The 26987-nt window shown below is 38.7% G+C and overlaps 13 protein-coding genes across 13 annotated transcripts; 8 read left to right on the forward strand and 5 right to left on the reverse strand.

The window, feature by feature from the left end:
- Position 1: 1 nt before the first annotated feature.
- Positions 2–1746, reverse strand: GCK72_011943 (uncharacterized protein; the record flags this gene model as incomplete). The annotated part of the gene is made up of 7 exons (XM_053728767.1): positions 2–172; positions 667–752; positions 795–925; positions 976–1093; positions 1172–1259; positions 1505–1557; positions 1605–1746. The coding sequence occupies 7 exons, from the start codon at positions 1744–1746 to the stop codon at positions 2–4; spliced, it is 789 nt and encodes a 262-aa protein (XP_053583539.1).
- A 1083-nt stretch (positions 1747–2829) lies between these two features.
- Positions 2830–4706, reverse strand: GCK72_011944 (uncharacterized protein; the record flags this gene model as incomplete). Its single annotated transcript, XM_003103402.2, has 8 exons — positions 2830–2890; positions 2946–3054; positions 3101–3329; positions 3374–3424; positions 3467–3659; positions 3704–3782; positions 4281–4380; positions 4605–4706. 8 exons carry the CDS (start codon positions 4704–4706, stop codon positions 2830–2832), a joined length of 924 nt encoding a protein of 307 aa, XP_003103450.2.
- A 416-nt stretch (positions 4707–5122) lies between these two features.
- Positions 5123–8858, reverse strand: GCK72_011945 (uncharacterized protein; the record flags this gene model as incomplete). Its single annotated transcript, XM_003103523.2, has 14 exons — positions 5123–5284; positions 5329–5482; positions 5532–5740; positions 6043–6123; positions 6171–6839; positions 6916–7119; positions 7167–7436; positions 7489–7586; positions 7631–7846; positions 7893–8114; positions 8163–8281; positions 8328–8449; positions 8499–8700; positions 8752–8858. 14 exons carry the CDS (start codon positions 8856–8858, stop codon positions 5123–5125), a joined length of 2835 nt encoding a protein of 944 aa, XP_003103571.1.
- Positions 8859–9293: 435 nt separating this feature from the next.
- GCK72_011946 (uncharacterized protein) lies at positions 9294–10004 on the forward strand (the record flags this gene model as incomplete). Its single annotated transcript, XM_053728768.1, has 3 exons — positions 9294–9369; positions 9622–9749; positions 9798–10004. 3 exons carry the CDS (start codon positions 9294–9296, stop codon positions 10002–10004), a joined length of 411 nt encoding a protein of 136 aa, XP_053583540.1.
- A 730-nt stretch (positions 10005–10734) lies between these two features.
- Positions 10735–11325, forward strand: GCK72_011947 (uncharacterized protein; the record flags this gene model as incomplete). Its single annotated transcript, XM_053728769.1, has 4 exons — positions 10735–10827; positions 10882–10965; positions 11011–11228; positions 11274–11325. The coding sequence occupies 4 exons, from the start codon at positions 10735–10737 to the stop codon at positions 11323–11325; spliced, it is 447 nt and encodes a 148-aa protein (XP_053583541.1).
- A 292-nt stretch (positions 11326–11617) lies between these two features.
- Positions 11618–12084, forward strand: GCK72_011948 (uncharacterized protein; the record flags this gene model as incomplete). The annotated part of the gene is made up of 2 exons (XM_003103387.2): positions 11618–11704; positions 11749–12084. 2 exons carry the CDS (start codon positions 11618–11620, stop codon positions 12082–12084), a joined length of 423 nt encoding a protein of 140 aa, XP_003103435.2.
- Positions 12085–12552: 468 nt separating this feature from the next.
- Positions 12553–13854, reverse strand: GCK72_011949 (uncharacterized protein; the record flags this gene model as incomplete). The annotated part of the gene is made up of 5 exons (XM_003103425.2): positions 12553–12714; positions 12758–12963; positions 13013–13280; positions 13325–13764; positions 13812–13854. The coding sequence occupies 5 exons, from the start codon at positions 13852–13854 to the stop codon at positions 12553–12555; spliced, it is 1119 nt and encodes a 372-aa protein (XP_003103473.2).
- Positions 13855–14167: 313 nt separating this feature from the next.
- GCK72_011950 (uncharacterized protein) lies at positions 14168–16504 on the reverse strand (the record flags this gene model as incomplete). Its single annotated transcript, XM_053728770.1, has 8 exons — positions 14168–14396; positions 14444–14691; positions 14896–15081; positions 15171–15546; positions 15595–15761; positions 15809–16092; positions 16173–16379; positions 16453–16504. The coding sequence occupies 8 exons, from the start codon at positions 16502–16504 to the stop codon at positions 14168–14170; spliced, it is 1749 nt and encodes a 582-aa protein (XP_053583542.1).
- A 420-nt stretch (positions 16505–16924) lies between these two features.
- On the forward strand, positions 16925–17242 carry GCK72_011951 (uncharacterized protein; the record flags this gene model as incomplete). The annotated part of the gene is made up of 2 exons (XM_053728771.1): positions 16925–17005; positions 17051–17242. 2 exons carry the CDS (start codon positions 16925–16927, stop codon positions 17240–17242), a joined length of 273 nt encoding a protein of 90 aa, XP_053583543.1.
- Positions 17243–17385: 143 nt separating this feature from the next.
- On the forward strand, positions 17386–17912 carry GCK72_011952 (uncharacterized protein; the record flags this gene model as incomplete). The annotated part of the gene is made up of 2 exons (XM_003103394.2): positions 17386–17607; positions 17745–17912. 2 exons carry the CDS (start codon positions 17386–17388, stop codon positions 17910–17912), a joined length of 390 nt encoding a protein of 129 aa, XP_003103442.2.
- Positions 17913–20695: 2783 nt separating this feature from the next.
- GCK72_011953 (uncharacterized protein) lies at positions 20696–21944 on the forward strand (the record flags this gene model as incomplete). The annotated part of the gene is made up of 2 exons (XM_003103380.2): positions 20696–20747; positions 20935–21944. The coding sequence occupies 2 exons, from the start codon at positions 20696–20698 to the stop codon at positions 21942–21944; spliced, it is 1062 nt and encodes a 353-aa protein (XP_003103428.2).
- A 306-nt stretch (positions 21945–22250) lies between these two features.
- GCK72_011954 (uncharacterized protein) lies at positions 22251–22843 on the forward strand (the record flags this gene model as incomplete). Its single annotated transcript, XM_003103374.2, has 4 exons — positions 22251–22399; positions 22480–22561; positions 22610–22696; positions 22763–22843. 4 exons carry the CDS (start codon positions 22251–22253, stop codon positions 22841–22843), a joined length of 399 nt encoding a protein of 132 aa, XP_003103422.2.
- Positions 22844–25974: 3131 nt separating this feature from the next.
- On the forward strand, positions 25975–26958 carry GCK72_011955 (uncharacterized protein; the record flags this gene model as incomplete). Its single annotated transcript, XM_003103407.2, has 4 exons — positions 25975–26091; positions 26138–26318; positions 26382–26634; positions 26688–26958. The coding sequence occupies 4 exons, from the start codon at positions 25975–25977 to the stop codon at positions 26956–26958; spliced, it is 822 nt and encodes a 273-aa protein (XP_003103455.2).
- Positions 26959–26987: the final 29 nt, after the last annotated feature.

The raw sequence follows: 26987 nt of genomic DNA on the forward strand, positions 1-26987 counted from the left end.
TTTATAAATTACTTACTTTGACGATGTCTAGAGGAGATAGATCTTGAGCCGTACCAATCACTTGTGTGAATCCATCCTCCACGGTCTCTATCGTGTTTCGTCCGTTTCGTGAGAAGGCAGTGCTGTCATAATGCATGATTGACTTGTAATCATAGTTTTCTCCTTGAAGATCCTGAAATTTCAGTGAGTGCCTTTCTAAATGTCATAGAATTTTTGCAGACTTGTTACTCATTTTTATTATTCATTTGATCAATACGCATGTCTTGGAAACTATGACTCATAATACTCATTTCAACAAAAAATGCTTGACAAGAGCATTCTCTAGAAATCATTGTCATTGCCATGAAAAAACTGGTCTCTGATTTCTCATATGCCGTTCGTGGAACTGCACTAATCTATTGATCTTCCGATGGCATTATACAAACATTTCAACCTGTCTGTTTGTCCGTTCACACACTGTGTCTATCAGCGGCCCGCCGATTTTTTGTTTACTGATTTCTTTTTGATTTGATAATAATCCAGTGATATCAGAACATCTCAATTTGATTTAAAAATGGTGTTTTGGAAAGTGGAAGTAAGTAGAATCCTACCATATAAAAAATTAATAATTATTATTTGAGTTTTTGTGACTAGTTCGAAACTTTTGATTTCTTTTTCAGTACTCACTTGTAAAACAGCAGAAATCTTGTCAAATTGAGACTTCATACCAGGCAGAATGTTATCCCAAAGTATCCGAATGTGATCATCTCGATCTAAGAAAAAAGTGACAATTAGTTCTATGCTTCGAAACAAACCGGCTCTCGAATGTTCATGCCAAAAACCAACGGAATGCATTAATTCATGTACAATAATTTCATGGAAAAAGCAACCGCGTCCCAATGAGATTTCTTGTTTCCCTCCTGTTCGGCCTACTTGAGAGTAGCATCTGTAAAAATATCTGTAATGTATACAGATTTTCTGAAAAAAAAGACCAACCCATATCCTTTCACAATATTCAAATAATCAGTTTGTCCTTCTCGCTTCTCGAATCGAATGCACGTGTTTCGCCGGTAACTGTCAAATGCTTTTTCCAGAATTTTCACCTCATTTGGTGCTGAAAATTAAGAGTTGAGGATAAGAAATCACATTTCTCCAGGTTTTCAGTGATTAATTCAGACGACTACTCACTCACAGAAAGCCGTGTCCATTTCGTATGGTATCAATCCGTTTTCCCATGTTAGTTGTTTGTTTTTTAATGCATTGAATAACACTGGTCCTTCCTGACAAAAATATATTATAGTTTTAAGATAGAACAAACCTTCTGAGTTTTGATTTAAACCTGCAGAAATAAAAACCAATCTTCAAATCTCTGATGTTTTCTAATTTTAGGATTACGGTAGGTAGGTACAAAATTAATTTCGCTTTTCTCATAATGTGAACTGACTGTGCTAGATACACTGCGCTTTCTCTTATTTCAAAACATCAGTTCGAGCCGTTTCAGTTATTAAACCCACATCAAACTCACTGGAAGTTTGAGCAAATTCGGATCCACGCCGTCAATGTCTCCTTGAAATTTTCCTGAAACCAAAAGGCAATTACAAGCAGCAAATGAATGATAAAATTACCTGAATTTTGCCATTCATGATGAATAACTCTGTGCTCTTCAGGTATGTATCCGGCAAAGCTTCTAAAGATATCAGCGGAAGGTTGTGACCTTACAACAGTTGTAACAAGATAATAGATAAAAACTATCGAGGGACCAAACATACTATACGAAGTAACACAACTTATTCCAAGGTGTGACGTGTGTCAAGACAGAGCCAAGGCTAGTGGGAGAGAGCTCTTGCTCTGTTCTTTCAAGAGTCAGCCTTCAGTGCAAGAAGCAAGGGAAGGGCAACCGGAATGGCCGGATGCTCAGAGAAGAGATGTTAGGGAGTCAGTTGGGGAGTGTTGAAGCTCTTACAGAGGCCAGAGAAATAAAACGACACGTGTCAAAAGTGTATACACTAACGGAGGGGTGAGAGGGGTGGGAGAGGGAACTGTCCGCTTGTGCTCCGCGCGCGGAGAGCTCCCTCCACCAGGGCCACCAAAGCAGCAGCAGCAGATCTTTTTGTTTCCGTTTTCCTCGGAGGGAGCCTCCTGGACACACACACAACACGAATGTGACAGGAGAAGAGAGAGAGAGAGAGAAGAAGAACAGTGTGAATGAATGAGAACACAACAATTCTCTCTCTTCACACACGATCCCTTTCGAGACGATAGGTGAGAGAGAAAGTGCAAAACGTTTTGACCGTCGTCGGGGCGTCCGCATGTTCTTTTTGCGCGGGAGCTGATCAGAGGGCGGCTGAGAAAAGACAGGAGACATGGAACACAAAAAAGAGGCAATGTTTGAGTTTGGAAATAGAAATAAAAATTAGAACTGCAGTGCTGTCAAAGAGAGAAGATCGGATCAATTTCAAGTGTCTATAACACTCGTGTGCAGAGGGCAAAGGGCAAATTGCTCGGAACGAAGAATGGCATGTTGTGATCAGGGAATTGTGAGAAGTGCCAATTCAAACTGGATACTTTGAAAATGTTTCACGAGCGATATGTTTATGTTTTGCCAATTTATATTTTTGAGACAAGCATATTTCGGAAATCTTATGAGCAGCTCTGAAGTACAGTACCGCTCAAAAGGTTCGAAATTTTTGATGTTTTCAGTGGTAAGTGGTAAGTGTGCCACGGAGTTTTTAAATGTCTCATAAGATGTAGTGATTTGAATTTAATTTTTTTTTCAAAGAGTTTATCAAAAATCGGAAAACATTATATACATTTTAACAACTTCACAGTAGTCGCCGTTTCTCGAACAAATCAAATGATGGTTCTGATGAGATTCAAAGAACTGGTTCTATATGATCCACCAAAATGATTCCTGTAAAATAAAACGATATACATACATATTTGAATTCTCTCACGAGAAATCTTACCAGTGATTCAAATTATGGTACAGTTCATATAAAGCAACCCGTTCATCTCTTCCTTTGCATTTCCCTATTATCTTGTCATATTCTTGCTCAAACTCTTTTGTCCATCCACCTGAAAAGAAGTACATGGAAATCTACAAGAAGGTTAACCAGATTACCAAACATTTTCATAATTCCAAATTCGAACTCCGGGTCTGAATAACTAGAAGATGGATCAAACACTATCGGTTGCACGCCACCGGAGTCTGTGCAGACCATACTCCAATTGCCGCCCCACAAGTCTCCATGCACCAGAGAGGATACTGTATTCTCACGACTTTTCAATAGCTCTTCTGTTTTTCGATACAATATTTCAGACAGTTCTGATAGATCCCGATCATTGTGTTTCTAAAAATATTGTTGATTTTGATCAACATTAGTTTCCTAATTACCTCAATCAATAGATCGATCTGTGGTTTGAGACGATGACAAATGAAAAATTGCTGGAAATGTTTACATAAACAAAAGACAGAAGAACCTCATACCGTCCAACTATCCGTCCACTCATTTTCTTGAGGAAGTCTTCCACAACAAGTTGCCACGTGGAACCCATACTTCTCAGTTCCAGATTCCAGACTGTCCGGACACTCCGAATCTTCTGACACTTCTGAATTGAAGCTGAGAAGTCGAGAGCGTCGTTCTCTATGTTTCAGGTTTTCGTGGTTTTTCGCGTGCATTCTGGATGTTAACTAGGTTGTTATCTGTCGGTAACATTCGATTACCTAGCCAACTGCTTCCCCGCTTCGGCCCAATCTTTTCCATGTTGAAAATCAATGTAACTGGTTACCAATGCATGAGTTCCTGTAAACATCCATTCATTGCGATATCCTAATATACAGGTCATGTACAGTACCGGTCAAAAGGTTGTAAACTTTGGCCGTTTTCAGTTGAAATCGCCTAACTTTGAGAGTATTTCATTGTAATACTGATTGCCCCACCAAGTAAATGTTTAATGAACCGTACAGAAGAAGAGTAGAGCTCCATTTTTGCAGTTGACAACTTTTTTGTACGAACACTAGCAAATTACGTACCGACAAAGTCATTCCTCTCTCAAACCGACCGATTTCAGTGCAAAATAGTGCGTTGTTTTGAGCTGTCGTCTTAAAATGCGCATAAATCTCTAGGGAGTGACCGTACAAAAAAGTTGTCAACTACAAAAATGAAGCTCTACCTTTGTTCTGTGTGACTCATTAAACATCTACTTGATGGGGCAATCAGTATTACCATGGCACACTCTCACAATTGGGCGATTTCAAATTAAAACGGCAAAAGTTTACAACTTTTTGACCGGTACTGTACCATTGTACTCCACAACTCCAAATGGTTTCGGACATTTCACTGTGTCAGTTGCATAGATTGCTCTCAATGATTCCAACTCTCCAATCACTAGATCATTGTTCTGTAAGCCACGCATGTAACTCATGCCAATACTCATGCTGAGAAACTCCAGTGCGAGGCGTAATGTCACGGAAATGCGCTCCGTCGCACAACGGTTGGCACGGTGCCAAAAACGAATCGTATCTTTCAATACGAACCGCGACGCGCACGCAACGCGACTCGAAAAAATTCAACTTTTTTTCGTTGCGGACCATACGCCTTGCACTGTTATGCTCCATCGCATACCCCAAATTTCAAAAACAACTTCCCCTCGTCTGAATCCAGAATTCCTCTTTTCAGAATCTTGGCATTACCAATTCCAAGTTGAGTTTCCACAGCATTATCCATGTCTCTGTTCATATACTAATCGTCTATCTATTCTACAGTACTACTGCAGAGATACACGTGTAGATACACAACACGCTATTTTTCGAAGACTTATCAACATTGTAAATTCATTAGAACAGTTTTCACACGAATCGTCACAAAATGAATGAGCTGTCACGTTGGCACAATTTGTAGGGGAATGAATACTGTACAGTAATCACCGGTCATATGACAAGAAGGGGGTAAATGGCAAAGTAATGAGTAGGAATGGATTATAAATGCAATATGGGAAAGTATATAATTACAGAATTCATTTTGAACTATCACAACCGAAGCGTTGAGTGGAAAATGGAAAATTAGGAATGATCCACTTCTCTCAAGTTCCACTCAACCACTTTTGGTAAATTTTGAACAGGAAAATTAAATGTTTATATTAATTACATCTTCTTGGTTCTCGGTGATTTTGAGTGAAGTTGGGCGAATGTTTTTTCGAATCGATTTGATGGGAAAACTTTAATGAGAAGACGCTCGAGTAGAACATACAGAAGACGTCGATTCAGATTCTTATTTTGGAATGCTTCTGATATCGTATCGATTCCCTGAAATGATTGTTTATTATTCATAATTATTTTCCGAAAACTACCTTATAGCTGACATTCGCTCCTAGAATAATTCTGAGCTCATCCGGAAGTGAAGACAACATTAAAGTTTTAGCCAGGAGACGTGTTCTATGATGGAATTCTGGTGGTTTTTCAACGTAATCCGCTGCCAACTCTCCATTCGGCCACATTGATTTTCTAGAATACGACAAATTGGAGACTGAAATCGGTTTTTTTTTCGAATTACCGAAAAGAATGCAAATAACCGCCGACTTGTTGTTCACTTGTAAGCCAATTCACAATATCCACAATTCGTTTGTTGATTGATGTTCCAAATGGAGTAACAATATGTCGGATTACGGTAACTAGTTGACGACGCAACCACGCACTTCCTTGTGCACCAAAAACCTCGCTGACGACAAGGACGAGAACTCGCAATGGGATGTTTTCTGCTTCCTGGAAATTGAAAATTCAGATAATAGGAAAAAAGTGGGTGGAGTCTGTCATATAAGAGTTTTGAATTTATCATACTTGTCAAGGCCCAGCTCGGCTTCAAAAAATGAACCAGTTTTTTCAAATTGTTTTCAATTTTTCATCGAAAATGCGAACATTTTTGATGATTTTTCAAAATTTCCTTTAATTCTGAATTCTTTTTCGCTAAAAAAGTTAAACTTTTCAAAAAAACTCGAAAAAAATTTAATTAAGGCGCCAAGTACCCGGGCCTTGACAAGTATGGAAATTATAGGTACCAGACGTACCGTATCGGTGAGCGAAGCGGCAACTCGATCGGTTTCCATAACTGGCGGCCTATTCGAGGTATTACTGTTGCTGATAGGATTCTGTAATTATGATAATGTATGTTTTCATGATAAAGCCAACAACCAACAATAATGATTTTAGCTGCATTATTAATTCCAGCACCCATTTTAGTGACTCCTTCGAAAACTTGATCCGGAACAGCCATCACAGTACTTCCCATTGCTTTGACTCCATTTCGAATAGGATCAAACATTGCAGACATCAATTTTTTGGTCAAAGGATCAGAATTTGCATATTTCTTTTGAGAGAGAAAGTCGAAAACGTGGCGATCCATATCCGGATAGTTACGCAACAGAGATGGTTGAAGAATGCATGAGAGATAGAGATTGAGAGCTTTTGTACGTTTTTCAAGGAATTGAGTATCCAAATTATTGAATGTCTTCTTTCCGGGGAATGATAGAGTTGCAAGTTTTGGGAACTTCTGGGTGAGAACTTGATGGAGTGTATGGAAATCTGAATATCGTCGTATCACATTCCAACTGCTCACTTCAATTCCATCGACACATCGGCTGACACGCACATTATATAAAGCGTATGTCTGTTTTCCTTGGTGACCAATTCCTAGCGTTTCTACTGTCGCTGTCATCACAGGTTCCCCTTCTAATGGAGCAGATTGATCCATTTCTAGAGATAGTTTACGCAGAGCAGATTCACAACGAGATTCGTCTTCTGATCGTTCTTGTGACGAGAATGAAGTCACGGAGTCGCATTCAGACATCGTTGGATCGTTTCGGTCCTGGAAAAAAACGTTTTTAATGTAAAAATTTAAACTCTGAGGGTCCCCTTCTAATAGAGATGCTGCAAGTAACTACCTCATCAATAATCTCTAATTCCAGCAACATTTTCACATAAGAAGATGATTTTTTGAATGCGGGGAAGAAGTGATCATCCGTTTTCAACACATCAAACACTTTCTCTTGAATTGCTTCAAACCAAAGATCATGTGGCTCATCGTTTTTGAGACGTTGTAAAAACTTCGATATTAAGACATCATCCAACGGAACTCTGGTTATAGCCTGTAGAGTTCAGAGCATTTATCATTATTCTTAGTTAGCCAACTGACCTCTTCCGATAGATACTGATCATACATGTATTTAGCTGCTTCTTTAACTGTTTCATATGCATCCGATTCTGTGAGTTCCCCTTTTGAAAGTGATCTCATTTGATGTTCCACTGAGACTTTGAATCCTTCTATCGCCAAGTAAAAATCGATATAATTCTGGCCACCAGCGGATTTAAGAAATTCGCAGAATTGAGACAGCGCCGTTGAATTGGTTAGAATGACATGAAGTGGGAGTTGGACGAGCTGATCACCATCGTCTCCAAATTTCGACTGAAAAATTGAAGGTTGGGGATTTAAGGATTCGTTAAATATAGAATGTTACAAAGAACGCCGACTCTTTTGATCCAAGGAAATCAATTCTTCGTTGAACGAGCTGTTCGACAAATTGAAGGCTTGCCAATTGTTGTTTTACGAATGTATCTGAAAGTTTTTGGATTTTAAAGCAGAAATACTGATATTATTACCTTGTTCCCCTCCCGAATCTTTGCCTCTCATCACTGTCTTCTCATCAATAATCGAACGATAAACAGCTTCCAACTCCTCAATACACGTAGAACTTGAAAGACAAGCCAGAAAATCATCGGGTTTCGGTTCGACTTCACTCAATAGCCAAACAATTAATTGGAATATCTCATTTGGATTGGATAGATAGTCAAGAGTCGGGAGAATCACTTTTCGAACTGCAGAAATGGTTTAAATTACGAGTTCTTTGGACTAGTCACTGACCAACAACTTCTCGAAGTAAAAATCTTAGCGGACGACATCTGAAATCTTCCGGCGGCATAACGAGATATAGAATAATGTCGACTAAATCATGGAGATACGCATTCTCGTAATGAGGTGTTGTTGAGAGAAGATCTCTACACAAATTCTTCTCCATTTCCAGCTCAAAATCGAAGAAATTACTGAGTAATTCTGCTTCCAAGTCTTCTGGTGTCCGTTTTTTGTCTGAATATAAACAGTGGAATGTCATATCGTATTATGAATGATCATTACCATCTTCTTTAATTTGAAACGCAGTTCTCTCTTTAGCCTTCCGGAAAAGACGCAAATGTGAAGCGAAATCGTCCACAACATCTCTTGTAATAAGCGGAACCCATTCTACTTGTCGAAGACTGAGATATATAATATTTATAACCAAAAACAATAAACTCGGGATACCATTGAGTCAATGACGCTATTGACCGCCGAGAAGTTCTTTTCAAGCTGTGCTCAAATAATGAGTCATTCGATAAGTTTTTATACCAGAATCCAATGTAATCTCTGGTGATATTGTCAAGAATCTGAAATTACACACTTTTTTCGATTACTTCTCGCAAAGCAGTAATGTACCTGTTCTAGAACGAGATCTATCTGCGGAGAGTTACTCATCGAGTGAACTTGTACATATTGATTTTGTTCTTTCTGTCGTTTTCCATTTTTCAAGAGCTGCTCGATTCCGGTGGGAAACTTGAATTTCTTCAATCCATCCGCTAGTTTTGTTTCAAGTTTTGCAGATTTTTCGAGACCCGTTTGATAAACGATGTACAGAAAGCTAAAAACTGTTGGATTGTAGTGCTTTAGTGGTCCAGAACTATAAATTTACCCTGCTAAAAAGCATATGACACTGATGGGAAGTACAATGACACCAGTTAACCCGAAAGTTGTCAGGAATAAGAGACCAGCGAGGAGAATATAGAGTCGATTAGACATATTTCAACGTTTTTGTCGACTTCTTTGCATTTTATCTGAAATTTTACAGTTCTAAAGAATATTTTTTTGTAATTTTCAAGTTTTTATATTGTTTTTCGCGACAAACAAAGCAAAAATTCCGTTAATCTGTGTAAAAAATTGGCTTTCGGTGTTTAAAATTTTTTTGGCAAACTCGAGGTGATGCAAATGTGGACCAACGCACACGTTGCGTACCGCGGCGCGTGTCGCTTTTCGAATTTTATTTTTGCTTTTGAGATTTAGTTTATTCGTTTTCTCTTGCGTTCTACGATTGATTTTCTAAATTTTAAAGAAAAAGATGTATAAAACTAAACAGAAAACACAGCCAATGTATTTTCTGACTCTTTAAAATAACTTGTGATCATTTTTCTTCCGTTTTTTCGTTGATATTGTATTAAAAACGTTTTTCCTTATAGAATGACTTCAGTCGGTGTGCCAATCAAGATTCTCCACGAAGCTGAAGGACATGTTGTCACTCTTGAGACCGTCACGGGTTAGTTAATCGAATCATTATGAATTCTTACACCTTGGTATATACGAACTTCATAAGAATGGCATATAACATAATTGTATAGGCGACGGTGAACGAAGCAGGAAACGAATAACTGAATATGCTTATTTTACCTGAAAACCGTGCTGTAAACATACTATTTTCTGAGTAACATCGACGTTTTGGTCTCATGTAGTCAACATTTCAAAACAGGCATTCACTGTCTCAGTTTATCAACAAACATTTTGTTTTCAGGCGAGGTATACAGAGGAAAGCTCATCGAGGCAGAAGACAACATGAACTGCCAACTTTCTGAAACCATCGTCACTTTCCGAGACGGAAGAAGTCATCAGTTGGAGAACGTGTTCATTCGCGGAAACAAGGTTCGTTTCAAGGCGCTTCTCTATCTTGAATTACCCTATATTTTTCAGATTCGTTTCATGATACTGCCAGATATGTTGAAAAACGCGCCAATGTTCAAAAATATCGGAAGAGCCCAGAAAGGAGCCATCGGAATGGGTCTCGGAGGTATCGATCCACGCGGACGGGGACGTGGTACAGCTTTCCGCAGACCGATGGGTCGCGGTGGACCACGCGGAATGTCTCGTCCAGGAGGAGCTCCGCCATTCCGTGGATAATTACAATAATAATCAATTCTCTATCGCTCTGTAACTTTTCACTGTATTCCTTTTCTTCCATCATCAATTTTTCCTAAAGCGTGCACAGACCGTTGAAATAGACGTGATCTCATGCTTGTCGCCCGGCTCTTTGCACTTTGTTTTTGTTGACACGTTTCCCATCACCCATTTATAAATTATTTTTTCCAGAAAGAGTTCGATCAACATCTACAGGCATGCAAAAATCTAAGAAAGTCGTCAACTAGTTTTCCCGCAATGTTCCCATAAGATTCGGAGATTCTAACACGATTACAAAAAGGGCCAGACTGTTCAGTTCAGCCAAAACATGGTGAATCATTCGCCAGTGTTATTTTTTCTGTTCTCCCTATTTTTTTATTCCCACTTCAATGGAGCATTCGACGATGCCGAACATTCTCCGATTGGAATTCAAGACAGAGCTAAACTTTTGACAGGAACAGATCAATGTGTATTGAAATATCTAGACGAGCTGAAATACGAGAAGAAATTTTCGATTATACCTCATCTAATAAAAAGATGTGCTCTCCTCGAGTATTTTGCACTCGAGGAGTTCGGGAATCGTCTCAACGGCTCATCGATTTTCACATTTTTCCCTCTTTTTCAAGTTGAGTGGCTATTATCTTTTATCCTCAGAACCACCTGAACTTTATTCTAGCATTCCCATCTTCGTAGGTGTAACAGTTTTCTGTTCTTCGGAACGTCTTCATATGAAATGCCAGCAGAGCTAGAAATTGTGAAAAACGTGGATTTTGAAATGTTGGGTTGCAAGTATTTGATAATGGATAAGAGAAAGAATCTGCATAGGGTTTGTGGAAATATTGAAAAGTCAACGAATACCTTTAAATAACACGAAATTTAGTTGAACAATTATGTGCAAGTACCGGAATTGACTGAAATGCAGTTGAATGACGTCTTGCTGCAATATAAAGATGATAAAGATTATGTAAGCATAAACAGCGAATCGCTTCAATTTTTCGAGACTTTTCAGGTAATTGAACATCTTTATATTTCGGAAATGAAGGATATCGAACAGTTCATTGACAAGTTGCTGAGATTCCGAAAAATCTATTCACTCACTGTTTGTCAAATAACCATTCGACTACCCAAAACTGTAACAGAAGAGACACTTTGGAAGTTTACAGAAGATATATTGAGAGATGAGAATTATATTTTATTGAATGTCTCCAGAATGGATAACTACACTGAGTGAGTGTGTTCAGATTCCTTCTTCCATGACTTTCCTGTTTTCAGATTCTATTTTTTCGCGAATAATGAGTATCAGTGCATGATGAGATATGTGTAAATGCTCGACTGTTATTGTTTTCTCTGAATCGACAACCAGGAAATTGCATACTTTAACCATTAAATTCACAACCATTGTCTGCAATAAACCAGACTTGCAAAAACCTTTGAAACGTACAAAAAATCGTTCTTAATAAGTTTTTTTCCAGAAAAAACGGAAAGGTCTCGAAAAAAGTCTGTTTTTTTTTGGCCCGTTGCAAATCTGTAAATAAACAAAAAACAGCGTTTAGCTGTCTCAAGATTTCAACGCAGAAAGGCGTGACCCTTCTTTTTCTTCAAAAATCTCTAATCCAATGTACATTTCCCCCAGAAACTTTAGTTTTAGAAAGTGTGGAATGGATGGAATTCAATTTTTGCGAGAGGCTCATAAGGATATTTTTGTGAGTTCCAGATCATCTTTCATGCTGGATTTGGGGTATTTTAGGGAGTCGAAATTAGCTCATCGTCCTCCTCATCATTCGGTGGTTCTTCTGGAGGCTCTTCAGGTTCTTCATCTGGAGGATATGGTGGCTCTTCATCTTCCCACAGTAGTTCATCTACTCCTTCCCCTGACAAAGATACTGAATGGTGGCATTGGGCACTGCTTGTTGTCATTCTAATTGCTATCATAGGATCATCTATTTCGAGTTCGGTTGGTGCATATCTGGCAGTTCAAAGCAGTCAAAAGAAGAAAATGGAGATGCAGAATCAGAATGGTTCAGCGCCCAAAAATAGTAATGAAGGAGCAAAGGGAAGTAAAAGTGATGAGAAGAATAAATAAGGAAGTATGAGAACATGTTCAACATTTCAATTTGTTTCAGAAATAAAGTTTTAAATTCAAGAAGGACACCACTTTTCCAAAAGATGTTTTATTATGAATCGATTCAGAAACCCAAGGAAAAGAAAATCGTCTTGAAATTAGATCCGAAAATCAAACTGTAGTTCATATTTCGAGTATTCCTTGACCGTTTTTAAAAATATTCCTTTTAGCAAAATTTCTATTGAAATATACAGAAAAAGTGCATGACAAGAAGCGATTTTTGGCACTTTGAGGACTCATTTCTCACTTCAGACTGTTTTTCGGATCTAGCTCCATGACGATTCTTTTTCCCCTGGCTCTTCTGAGTCGATTCACATCAATGATTCACCGTTATTTTAGAATAGTGGCGCCCATTAACAGAACGATGAAATTTCAGTAAAAACCATCTTTATTCGATTCACATTTACTACTACAGCCTCTTTATTTATCTCAAGCTTTTCCTCCTTCCTTGCTTCCCTCCTTAACATATGGTTTGATTGTCTCCTTGTCAGCACGAGCCGCATCCAAGTTGGTGTCCACTGCAATGGCTGGAGCCGCTTTGGCTTTACAGCTGTCCGGAAGTGGTGGAGCAGTCATTTGTTGGAACGAGATCTGAAACAAGACATCTAACTTGTTAAATTCCAAGAGGGGTTACCTGAAGGTTGGCGTTCAGACAAACTACAGCAGCGGAATTGGTGAACTGAGCACAGTAGTTGGGGACAGAGAAGACAGTAATTAGACGACGACCGGTCATCATTTCATAACCATCTTGAACGACTTGATGGGCGCGAATGATAAGATCAATGTCTAGGGACTTGCATGCTTGCTCGACGACACCCTTTCCGAACATGTAACTGATTCCTAAAGAGAAATGGAGGGGATTGAGGAAAATCTGATATTATTGAATCACCTCGAATCGAATGGAACCATCCGTCTCCCTTATTCGTCGGATCAGACCACAACAAATCGATGAGAAGTCCACGATCGAGTGGTTCACATGGGCGTGGGATATTTCTGATGGTATCAAGAGTGACCAGTTCAGGAGAGAGTCCACCGTGCATGCACAAAACTCTTTTCGAGATCAAACCAGCCATCGGGATACGGTTGAAACACGATTGGAAATCCCACCATAGCCCAACGCCGTACTTGTACTGACATTCAACGTAGAAACCATAGATCTGAAAGGCGATATGAATGAAAAATAGTATGAAAAAAGACTGACCTTGTTAACCGATGGAGTTTCATGATTACCACGTAACAAGAATATGCGATCTCTATAGCGAATCTTCAAACAAAACAGCAAGACAACAACCTCAATTCCTTGAGGTCCACGATCAACATAATCACCCAAAAACATCAACTTCTCCTCTGGAACTCTTCCAATCAAATCGAATAGACGGTTCAAATCTTGGTATTGCGCGTGAATGTCTCCGATCACTTTAATCGGCGCTTCAGCTTCACAAAGGTTGCTCTCCTCCATAAAGATATTTTCAACGAGACGAATGATAGCAATGATTTCATGACCAGACATGACTCCGCAGATGTTGACACTCGTATCTTTGTAGAGACCATTGAGTCTCTTGATGCAATCGTCCATCCATTCAGCACAACGCGGATTCTCCTTCGCAAGATCGAACTTCGGCGTCTCTTTCGATTTTTGATCTGAGCAAAAAATCAAAACATTTTGAAATCATTAGATTATTCGTTACCTTCTCCAGATCCTGGTTTGTTGTTATTTGCGTCTGCGCTCATTCTCGAAGACGTTGCTTATACTCTTCGCAACCAAGCAGAACTGCTTTCAAATTGAGAACTGATCTGTGAAACTGATATTTTCTGGCTTGGGATTTTTTCTAGATTTTGTGAAACACGGTGTCACGTTTGATCTTTATCAATTTACGAAATTTTTCAGCCGAGGTTTTCCACGTAGTTAGTTCACGATTATAACTTAAGTTCATAGCATTGTGGTATTTGTTATACGAAGTTGAACCTTTTTAGATAATTAAAAATAATTATCTATTGAAAAACATGAAGATGGGAAGATGCTGAAGAAATTTATTGCAAATGTTTACTTTCTCTTATTCCAAATAACAGTATGAATGGATCTCGGCGGGAGATTGAGGACTAAAGAATATCCAGTCGCACTGTCCACTACTCGAGTCATGAGAGAACTCGATGATTTTGACAAGATTACGGTAGCACGTTGACCTCCTTCAATAACAACACTTGTTGCCGATACTGCTAAGTTTCCTTCGACTTTTGTGAAGACACGAGTTGATCCACGTGGCAAGAATTTACTGAAATTTATTTAATTTCGTATTCAATTAACAAGCTAGGCAATCACCTAAAATGACCCAATGCATAAAACATTGGCTGTTTATAAAACTCTTGTGCAGTTCGATTCACAATGATTGGAGCGTCCACAACATTGTACGCCCAATTGGGACCGCCTGTTTCATCAAGACACAAGTTCCAATCAGTCCATCCAGTTACGTGATGATTCAAATCGGTTAGGATATCATCTGCATAACTTTCAGCACGGAACCAGTCACCCATTATTGGACCGTGATGCCCAAAATAACCGGCGCATGCCTGGAAACATACAGGTATCAACATAACAACTCGAACAAACAGATTGAAACACGGATTGATGAAACGGGCGGTTCCAAACAGTACAATGTTGCCTAGATCCAACAACTAGTTATATAAATGAACTATATTTTCTATAACTTACCTAAAATGACCCATTGCATAGAACATTGGTTGCTTGTAAAACTCCTGAGCTTTCCTATTCACAATAATTGGTGAATCCACAAAATTGTTAGCCCAATTGGGACCGCCCTTCTCATCAAGACACAAATTCCAATCAGTCCATCCAATAAAGTGATGATTCAAATCACTGATTATATCACTAGCATAGTTTTCTGCCGTAAACCAATCACCCATTATTGGACCATGGTGAACGGCATAACCAGCACACGCCTGTAGTTAGATAGAGTTAAATAATTTTGTTAAAGCCACAAAGCATGCAAAACAAAAACATTTGAAAAATCTAGAAAAAGAGAACTCACTTCAGTTCCGAAAATAAATTTATCCGGATGATGCCTCTGTGTTATATCCAAAAGAACAGCTGGTGAATACAAATTTCCGTACCAATGAACAGCAATTCCATCAGCATACTTGTTAGCTTCAGTATCATTAAATATAGTATCCGCCCATCCTGGTAACAATCCTCTTCCATCATCCAAGACCATGACTTTTAATGGTTCAGTTAACTTATTTCCTTTCAACTGTGGACCCAGAAAATCTTTCAAAAAATCTCTCATTGTTTCAGCAGTGTAATTCATTGTTTGCCATCTCCACGTCATATCAGCTCCCGTTGATGGTTCATTTTGTATTGTAAGTCCCCAGAATGGAATTGAATGAGAAGAATAAGCCTCGAAAAATCTTAAAACATCTCATATTTTCAACAAAAGAAGTCAGAATCAAACTTACTTGACAAAATAGTTTGCATAAGCCTTATAAACTTTTTCATCATTTCTCATAGCTCCCCCTCCTCGCATTCTTCCGGTGACTTTCATCCAACCAGGAGCTGACCATGGACTTGCAAACAACTGCAGTTTTCCTTTAGTTTTTTCCATTGCCTTTTGAATAAATGGAATCTTGAATTTCAATTAAATTAAACACCACTTGGTTTCAAATAACAAACTTTTAGCTTCAAATCTTCGTCTGCCAATGCAAAATGTTTCAATTCAAAATCATCTTTAACATCGTCATAACTATATTCATGAGTTGAGAAGTCACAACTGGCCATCGGAACTCTGCCAACATTGTATTCAAGTCCATTCTCTCCAAAATATGAATTCAATATCTGATCTTGAAGTTTTTCAGACACAGCAGCAAGTTGGTCACCGGCTGAATCTGTGAACGCTCCTCCGAAACCAAAAATTTGTTGGAACCGTTCACTGGCATCAATTGAAATTGTAACATTTACTGGAAAAAGAATAAGTTATCTTTTCTACATTGTCCACTACTTGACAGACACAACCAGTCCCTCTCTCCCTCCAACTAACCAGTTTCCTCTTTTCCTAATTTCTCCTTCATCTTCATACTCATCCTTTTCAATCTGTCTCCATCCAATGTTGATCTATACACCACTGCCTTTCCTTCCCCAATTTCTCCAATCGGTTCAATTTCATCGCAAAGTGTTGCATTGCAGACGCACACCAAATTTTTGAACGCACCGTCATAAACTTTTGGGTTACAAGGTGTTGATGTTCCTAAAAGTTATTATTGTTGTATGAGGATTCCCCACAATTAACAATGACCATAATGTTTGTTTTTCAAAATTACCTGTACAAATTGAAATCAACAAAATCCAGATGACCTCTTTCAGTCGTTTCATTATTAAGTGTCCGTCCAAAAAATCAATCGAAAAGACTCTCGCAAATAAATACACAAGAGACTGGAGGGCGGGGGTCAGTTGCTCAATGGGACCTCTACGTGTGTCTTCTTTATCGAGATCAACTGATGTTGTGTAATTATTTGTTTTTGTTGGACAAGTCTCGTGTAAATAAGTATTTTGATTCATGAAGACCTTGTTCTCTTACGACGGACATTATGTCACGATGTCCACAACAAATTTAAAAATTCTCTGGTTTCTTGTAGGAACACGTTTAGTACTACTAAAACATGTAGTAATAATAACAAATTTGAAAAAATAATAAGTACTAATAACACGAGTACCTATAAAAGAAAGGAAAAATGAACAGAGGTCACTTGAAGCATGCATTTATTATATTTGTTTTCCCTGACTTTGTTGCTTATGTTGGTCCAATGCCAAGAAGAAGATAATCTCGATGGTGAGAAATGTAACGATGTTATACTGTACGACATAATTAAAAAGGTACGTTTCTTATTTGAAACTCATTTGTTCAGCATTTCATTTAAGGCCTCCAAAACTACAGTAGACCCTACTGAAATCCGTCAAACAGCAATGAAGACAATGGAAGAAGTGTTTCCACTTTCTAGAAGCATGGGGTGTATTTGTACCGATCACAAGTTCCAATTTCCCAACTTCACAAATCATCGATATTGTTCCGTTAAAGTTTCCACATTCAGATGCCATGCTATTGTATTCTAGGACGGTGAACATCACGGTAACTGTGGCTTTTCTCATTTCATGTGTTGCATGATATCATCTTGACCCATAAACCTATTTACATTTCACATGCGTTAATATCCATTCTCCTTCTTGTCACAATATTGGTGGTTGACTGACAACAAATGCATCTTCTTCATATTGTTCTGCTGTTTGCCTTGCTTACTATTCTGGAGTCATGCAATTACAAAGCTCAAGTCAGATCCGAAACGGATCGCGACATTTGGGCACAATTCACATTCTATAATAAGTCCGAGTCTGAAATTTTCAAGTTCTCAAAATACGGAGAGACCAAGAACTTTACGTTTACTGGAACAATGTGTAATCTAGCACCAACTATATTGAAGGTAAGTTTCACGAAAACATATATTTCAGAAAAATGATACTTTTACATAGCTAGACCAAATTAGAACATGATTGTCTTTAGAATTTAAAGTTTTCAGTCAATTCTTTATTATATTTATAATCTATTTATTATTCTCAGTCTTGGGAAACGTTCCCCAAAAAAGGTATCAATCCAGTCGGCCAGACATCAGCACATTTGGAAGGTATGGGGACCATTTACTACAAAATCTTCCCAAAACAAGGACCAGCAGCTATCAGAGCCGAAGGAATGCTCTGTTCGTGGGGACAGTGTCGTCTAGGAAAATGATATATATTCACTTTTCTGAGTATTGCCCATGAACCTCTCAAGAATTTTCAAAGTTGTTCGTCTTTTGTCACAATTATTTCTAATTCGAATTAACTTTTTTTTTCTTTTTTTTTCGCTTAGTGCCCCCCCCCCTTTTCAACAGTTTCTTGTGTAATAAATGATCTCAAATCTTCTCTCGTCCTTTTTTTCACATGACCCAAAAAGCGAAACTAATTGGCCCGTTTAATTGTCGATAGAGTGGGTAATTTGAAAATTTGGAAGACTATTTTTTCAAAGAGAGAGAAGGAGAGGAAAGAAAGAACTGAAACGTTTTTCGAGTTGAAACAAAAACTGGTTAGAAAAAAATCAAAACACAAACCGAACGGTTTAAAAATATTGGTAAATTGGTTTTTCGAAAATTTCACTCGTCAGGTTTTCGATGTACGTTCCGGGCTGTCAATTTAGAACAAGGACAGTCATAAAACGTAAAACAATGAATTGAGAACATAAATAGATAGGTCATGTCTAAGGTGTACTTTTTTATGGACCGTCACATAGTCGGAACGCTATTGTTCTAGAAAACCTGCAAAAAACTACGTTTCTGTACATAACACCATCCCAGTTGTGAAGATTAAATTGAAATGAACTTTTGTAGTTGACAATACTTTGATCAAGAGAGTATAACTATTTCCCAGAAAAAGACTCTTAAAAGTGATTTGAACTATCTTATGAAATCATGACGACACTTCACTCGATTGAAGGAATTTTTCATTTTTGTAACCTTCACATACCATCAAAAAACATCGAAGTTCATCGTAGTTGGTTTTGTAGGTTCGGGTACAAACAACAATAATCATGACGGGATAAAATCCCACAGCTAACAAACCGTTTCTTCAGTTTTCATTTCTGCAACTTGATAAAATACTAAGAAACTGATTGCTCTCAATACTCTACTTGTTATTGAAGTCACCATTACGAGATCAGCTTGAACATAATAACCAAAGTTCATAGTAACTTTGTACAATTGGTCACAAAACATGTTCAGAAGATGATACAGATAGCATCCAAACTATCGTCATCAGAAAAATAAAAAACCTTTTCGTATCTAATCCTATCCTTCAGAAAACAGTTCAATTCGCCAATTTGCTTCTTGATGACCCGAAAAATATAATCGGTGGATGGATCAAAACTGACCTTGAAAACTCTCTCCCCCCTCCCAATACAGTTTAGGAAATTTCCTCGTAAATTGGAAAAAACCGCGAAAAAAGTTTACTCAATGATCATAAACCTTTTCTCTCTGCTACTATTCATTTTCCATAATGTTTTCCTTGGAACGAACACAGAAGAAGGTCATCTTCTCAGAAATGGAAAAAAAATGAAAAAAAGCAGAAAGAAGAAGAGGAGGAAGAACAAACAAGTACAAAACTTTTAATCTTTTTTCTTCTTGGTACAGATTGATTGATCTGAAAAGAAATTTTCGCAGGTCATACCTTTTTGATTTCAAACGAGAGAAGGAACTGATTAAAGGATGAAATAGATGATAGGAATGATTGAAACGAAAACAAAGATGATGAGGAAAAACGATGATAATTAACAGCCGTCAATAGGTGATTTGTTCAAAATTGTAAGATACTGTAGTTTCGGAGAACCATTGGAACTGATTCGATCAATTTGAATTGTTTAATTAAAACAAAATGATATAAAAAACACCAAACTGTTTGTGCCATTAAATTCTTTGAGTGCGAAAGCACCAACAAGATGGTTTCTTTCCAGTTAAAGAACTAGAACAAGACAAAAGGGCAACTATTTGACCCGTGTTGATATCGGATGCAGAATGGTTTCTGATCAGCAAACTGGAGACACAAACAAAAGTTACGTAAACTGTTTTGGGCCAGAAGATTGTTTTACAATTTGAGATCCTGGATAAGAGGGTTATCATTAAAGTAATTATTTTGCTTTGAAGTTACAAAAATGTAACCTTTATCATACCAACACCGATTTCATGTCGAACTAAGTTAAATGATCTGTTTTTTTCCAGATGTGTCAGTCTTGATCTTTGAACCTATGCAGATTAGCACCTTTCACAAGACAGTCGACCTTTAGTTCCTGTTCTTCTTTCTCTACTTTTCAATTTCACAAAACCATCTTACTTCAAAGGTCATTGAAAAGTTGTAAGTTGTACGAGTTTATGTGACGGTTTCAAGTGGTGCATTGTCCTTGGAACCGGCACTCTGCGTTTCTATTCCCTAGCTTCCTGCAACTACGGTTCCGGGTACCTTTTTATCATATCCAATCTTTCGAAAAGTTTTTTTTGCTGCCAAACTGAAAAAGTAAACGTAAACATTCCTTCAGATGTCCACTCTAATGTTCCGTGTCTGTGTCTCTATATCTTCATTCACTTTTTTTCCGTCTGACCTCTTCGTCTCGAACCTTTAAACCGGTTGCGTAACGAGACGACGTAAACTTTTTCTGTGGTCGGTTGGCAACCCCAAAAAGCGATTGAAAGAGGAGGTGGAGAATCGAGAAAAGAAATGCGACGGAAAAAAATTGCGGAAACAGAAACCCCAACAAAAAAGGGGTGGGAGGGGAGGGATCGGCCTCGACGACGTTGACGACGACGGCACCATCCAACCGTTTATAAGGACGACGGGTCACGGTTGATTCGGCACAAGCACCTTCTGCTTCCTTCTAGCAATTCGTTCTCAGTTTACCTTCTCTGGTCTTCAAAGGTTCTTCTCCCCGTCTTCTCACTATACTTTTTGATTCTTAACTTTCTTTGAAATTTTTCCTTCTTATAGGTAACCATGAGAATAATCATCGTCGCCGCTCTCATCGCTGTGGCTTTTGCCCATCCAAGTAAGTCAATTAGATACATATCTTCTTCAAGTCTTACCTTCAAATCTAGACAATTGAATAGTCCTTGGGATGATCGGAAAACCTTAATCTGTTTTGCGTAGTTCATATTAAACAAGTAATGATTCTCTGACTAAAGTAAAAACTATATACTATAAAATCTTAACAAGACTAACTCCCCACTTTGCAGCTAAGCGTCAAGCTCAAAATTCCTACGGAGATGAGGCTGCTCCAGCTCCAGCTGCGGCTGCTCCAGAACAATCTTTTGCTGCTGAGCCAGCTCAACCAGCTGAGACCGCCCCAGAACCAGTTGCCCAAGAAGAGGCCGCCCCAGAAGCTGCTTCCCAAGATGCCGGATACAGATCCAAGAGACAAGCCCAGAACTCTTACGGAGATGAGGCCGCTGCTGCCCCAGCTCCAGCTGCCGAACAACCAGCTGCTGAGCAACCTGTAGAGCAAGCCCCAGAACCAGTTGCCCAAGAAGAGGCTGCTCCAGAAGCCGCTTCCCAAGATGCTGGATACAGAGTCAGACGTGATGCTCAGAACTCATACGGAGACGAGGCTGCCGCTGCTCCAGCTCCAGCCGCCGAACAGCCAGCTGCTGAAGAGCCAGCTCCAGTTGAGCAAGCCGCCGAGCCAGTTGCCCAAGAAGAGGCCGCCCCAGAAGCCGCTTCCCAAGATGCTGGATACAGAGTTAGACGTGAAGCTCAAAACTCTTATGGAGATGAAGCCGCCGCTGCCCCAGCTCCAGCCGCCGAAGAGCCAGCTGCTGCCGCTCCAGAACAACCAGTAGAGCAAGCCGCCGAGCCAGTTGCCCAAGAAGAAGCCGCTCCAGAGGCCGCATCCCAAGATGCCGGATACAGATCCAAGAGACAAGCCCAGAACTCTTACGGAGATGAGGCCGCTGCTGCCCCAGCCCCTGCTGCCGAACAACCAGCCGCCGAGGAGCCAGCTCCAGTCGAGCAAGCTGCCGAGCCAGTTGCCCAAGAGGAGGCTGCCCCAGAAGCTGCTTCCCAAGATGCTGGATACAGAGTCAGACGTGATGCTCAAAACTCATACGGAGATGAAGCCGCTGCTGCCCCAGCTCCAGCCGCTGAAGAGCCAGCACAAGAGCAACCAGCAGAGCAAGCCCCAGAGCCAGTTGCCCAAGAGGAGGCTGCCCCAGAAGCCGCTTCTCAAGATGCTGGATACAGAGCTTAAAAAGGAACTGAACGACGGGTACCGTGCAAAGTTCTTAATAAAAAATACCACTTTCTCAGCGATAATTTTTACTTTTTCTTTTTCCTCTCACTGCCAAAAGGTTTAGGCTCTTGTATGAACTGATTGTAATAAACCACTTTTTCTCCTGTTTAATGTTTTGAAAAGTTTCTTTTTCCGTGAATAAATGTAGAACACTCCTCGATAATGACGATGACTGATCAAAATCCTGTGACCGATCGAGACGTTGACCTATAAAATGGGATATAAGCAATCAATCGTTTCACTTTGTGTTTCTCTTCTTTCCATATGCATTCCTTCAGTACTAAAAATGCCTTGATAGGTGTTCTGTTTATTTACCAAATAACTGCTTGTGATATTACCGCCACATTGACCTCCCAAACTTTCCATGAGATTTTCGCTCAGTTCACTTTTCACAATAACACAAAAAGTCCAATGTAAGTGTGATAAAGATGGAGTGCTTTATTCTCAAGAAAAAAAAGTTTACTCGAGGTTTTCAACATTCTTCAATTTTCAGTTATCACTTTGATGAAGATGGAAAGACTGAAAATGTGCACATCACTGGAATGTTCTGCAATATGAAACCCACGAAGCTTGATGTGAGTGTTTTCAATTATCTTTTAAAACATGAAAATGCTATTTTGTAGGTATACAGTATCTCTCCAACTGCCACAACAAAACCAAACGGTACCAGTCAGGCATTTATAGAAGGATTCGGTTACGTAAACTATGTTGTAAGTGTTAATCTTTTAATTTTCTACAGATAAAAATAAATGTGAAAGTGTTTAATTGTTTTTCAGCTTCTGAGTGATGGCGTATTCATGGGAATGAAAGCAGGAATCGCATGTGCGGCAGGAGACTGTGGAGCTTCCAGAGGATAATCACCGTTGTTTTGTTTTGTTGTTCTTCTATCAATTTGTTTGTTTATCACCTTTCAGGAAACTTTATTAAAACTATAGCACTGCGCAAAAAGTTATGAACTTTGGCAGTTTTCAGTTGAAATTGTTCAGCTTTGAGAGTGTGTTACGGTAATTTTGATTGTCTCATTGAGTAGATGTTTAATGAATCATACAGATCAAAAGTAGAGTTCCATTTTTGTAGTTGACAAGTTTTTTGTACGAGCACTCCCTCGAAAGTTACATATTGATAATGTAAATTCTCTCTAAAATCGTCACATATCTGTGCAAAATAGTGCGATTTTATGAGCTGTCCCTTAAAATGACCATAACTCTCTAGGGAGTCCTTGTACAAAAAAGTTGTGCACTACAAAAATGTAGCTCTATGTTTCATTAAAAACCTACTAGGTGTGACAATCAGAATTACCACGACACACTCTCAAAGTTGGACAATTTCAACTCTGAAAACGGCTCAAGTTCATATCTTTTTGCCCAGGGGTGTGCGGAACGGAATTCGGAATTCCGAAAAATTCCGAAAATCGGCTCATTTTCGGAACGGAATTCCGATCGGAATATTCCGAAAAAAAAATTCGGAACGAAATTCCGATCGGAATATTCCGAAAAAAAAATTTCGGAATGAAATTCCGATCGGAACGTTCCGAAAAAAATTCGGAATGGAAGAGAAAGTACTGTATTAAAGGCGCATGCGCACTTTTCATGACGGGTCTCGAACAGATTTTTTTCCGCAGTTTTCAGGCGGTTTTTTTAAAATTTTCGTCTTTTCGCAGTGTTTTTTTTAACAAAAAAAAACGGTTTTCAGCATTCGATATGGGTAAATGGGACAATCTGTTGAAAAAAAATTCCGAAAGTCCGAAAATCGGAATATTCCGACATTCCGAAATTCCGAAAATCCGAAATTCGGAATATTCCGAGATTCCGAAAGTCCGAAAATTTGATATTCGGACAATTCCGAGATTCCGAAATTCCGAAATTTTGAAACTCGGACATTTTTTAGTGTCCGAAATTCCGAAATTTTCCTGTCCGCACACCCCTGTTTTTGCCCAGTACTGTATATCATGTACAAGCTTCCATTCCAATTCCTTCTTAACGGCGTATCCATTTTGGAACCGAAACAGTAACGAATTCGAAAAGAGAAGAGAATAACCATAAAAACTAGTTTCACTCTTTGGTTTTCCACACCTTCAATGGCAGTACACCTCTTCCGCCAGTTTAAACGTATGTCATTAATCTGTCTATCAAGGTCTAGTTGAATTTTCAAATATTCATTTCCACTAGATTCCCTTTCGAATTTAATAAAAAACTGTCTTTATGAATGTTTACATTCTTTTCTTCCTCTCATTTTAATCCCAAATTGGTTGAAAAAGCAGAATTGATAATAAATTCAGTTCTGCACGTGAATTAAACATGGACTCTGTAGTGAATATCGGAATCATGAACTTTTCCCTTTTGACAGAAGAATGGGAAACCATAAAAAAGATATTGATGAACCCTTATCGACTACACTAAAATAATAGTCTATGCTTTTATCTTTCCCAATGATCATATGTTCATGTGTTTGACTTTCGCAGGGGCGAAGGTCGTTTTCTCTTCTTTTTTCACTTTCATCTCTCTGTTCTCCTCAACACGCCATCACTCTTATCAGCCCACTTCTCGTACGATTCTCTCCACAAATGGAACAAACTGAAATACAAATATCTCGGATGAGAGGATAACGAGAAATTAGAAAATGACAAGAAATAAACCCCCAAAGTATTTTGCATAGTCGTCACCCGACTTCGGTTTCCTGTAAATTATTTTTTAATAAGGCTTGTCTACCGTAGAACATGTAATAGAGGCGCACCTAGCGGTGCCGGTTCGCAGCGGAATATCTCGGTTCCCAAAAGCAATATAAAAAAGCTGCTAACAGATAAAATATAGCTTAATATTAATATAATTTTTCAGTTAAAAAAGTTTTCATATTTTTAAAACTGCCGAGGCCTAGGATTCTTTAAAATCTTTCCTCTATTACAGGTTTTACGGAGCCGTAAAACATATAATAGAGATGCACCCAGCGGTGTTCGTTCAAAGCGGTATATCTTGGTTCCCAAAAGAGATAGCGAAAAGTTGTCAACTAACAAAGTATAGTTCGATATTTATAAATCATAACTTTGGTTTAAAAAAATGATGCATCTTTAAGGTAAGTCGAGGTATTTTGCTTCAAACTTTTGTTAGTTTTTTTCAGGTTTATAATGGACCTATTCACAATTTAGAAAAAAGAGCAAAAATGGTTTGTACTATGCCCATAACCTTTCCTGGCATTCCGTGACTTTCCGGAATAAACATTTTAAAAAGCAAACGTATTTTTGAAAGTAAAATATATTCTTATTCTCTAGACTACACGAACCCTTCTCTCCCAAAACATAACCACTTTTCACATGTTTACTAAACATGCACTTTCTCCTCTTTCCCCTCGTACTCTCCAATTTCTACACTATATGTTTATACAACTCTCTATTTCTATGAAGCCTACGCGCACCCTCTCAGGGCAAATATGTCTATGTGGGGGGGTACTGATGAGAGTTTTGCAGTTCTTGAGGATTTTGTTTTCGAAATTATCCAGTTGAGTTCTCTAAATAAGAGCTAAATGTTTAGTAATGTTTTAGCAAGATTACTGTATTTTAATATTTAAACTCCCTCTAAAAAATAGGTGCGGTGGGGCAGATTTGCATTTTTCACATTTTTGGGGCGAACCGGACATTTTTTAATTTTTCCTCATTTTCTATTCGAAAAAAGTGTGCAACAATAAAATTTCCCATTAAAAAACTGACTTTGCTCTTTCTAAATCGAACTCTGCCCTATTCTTCTATCACATTTCCCCCCATAAACCTCAAAAAACTATCAATTTATCTCAAATTTTCGCCTCTCTCCCATGGCCGGTTATCACATCGCAAAATGGCGTGAGACTTGCAAATAAAAGAACCGGCGGAGACGCCAGATGATAAGCAATTCGAAATTTTCTATTGAAATGTATTGTCCTTGTTTTAATCATTCCGTGATTCTTTCTTGGTTTAATTTTATTCATTCTTCATTTTTTTTCTGTTTTTCAGGTAATAACAATGGCGACAGCAACAGAAACTAGCCCAGCTGCTTCACTAGTTGATGTTCTGACAAAGCCATGGAGTCTGGAACAGACAGATTCATACATGTCTACTTTCGTTCCACTCTCCTATAAAGTAAGTTTTGAAATTTTTATTATATTTTTATTTTTGAAAATTCCAGATCATGATCGGGTATCTTATCACAATTTATCTCGGACAAAAAGTGATGGCACACCGAAAACCATTCGATCTCCAGAATACACTTGCTCTTTGGAATTTCGGATTCTCATTGTTCTCTGGAATTGCCGCCTATAAACTTATTCCAGAGCTTCTCGGCGTTTTCTGGAAAGATGGATTTGTTGGTGAGTTTTTTGCTTTTAAAATCCATTTTTCATAGCAAATTCACTAATTACAACTAATTCCAGCCTCCTACTGCCAAAACGAGAGCTACTACACCGATGCGTCCACCGGATTCTGGGGATGGGCATTTGTGATGTCAAAGGCACCAGAACTCGGAGACACAATGTTCTTGGTTCTCCGCAAGAAGCCAGTTATCTTCATGCACTGGTACCATCATGCTCTCACTTTTGTCTACGCTGTTGTCACTTACTCCGAGCATCAAGCATGGGCTCGTTGGTCATTGGCACTTAACCTCACTGTTCACACTATCATGTACTTGTAAGTAGTTTTCCGTTTTGATTACACTTTTTACCTCATCTCTCAAATTTCAGCTACTTCGCCGTCCGCGCCTTGAACATCCAGACTCCACGTCCAGTCGCCAAGTTCATCACTACCATTCAAATCGTTCAATTCGTCATTTCCTGCTACATTTTCGGACATTTGGTGTTCATTAAGTCGGCCGACTCGGTGCCAGGATGTGCTGTCAGCTGGAATGTGTTGTCAATCGGAGGTCTCATGTACATCAGCTACTTGTTCCTGTTCGCCAAATTCTTCTACAAAGCCTACATTCAGAAGCGTTCACCAACCAAGAAGCAAGAATAGATAAAAAATGATTCAATTTACTGAAATAA

The sequence above is a fragment of the Caenorhabditis remanei genome, chromosome IV (genome assembly GCF_010183535.1).
Source record: "Caenorhabditis remanei strain PX506 chromosome IV, whole genome shotgun sequence".
NCBI lineage: Eukaryota > Metazoa > Nematoda > Chromadorea > Rhabditida > Rhabditidae > Caenorhabditis > Caenorhabditis remanei.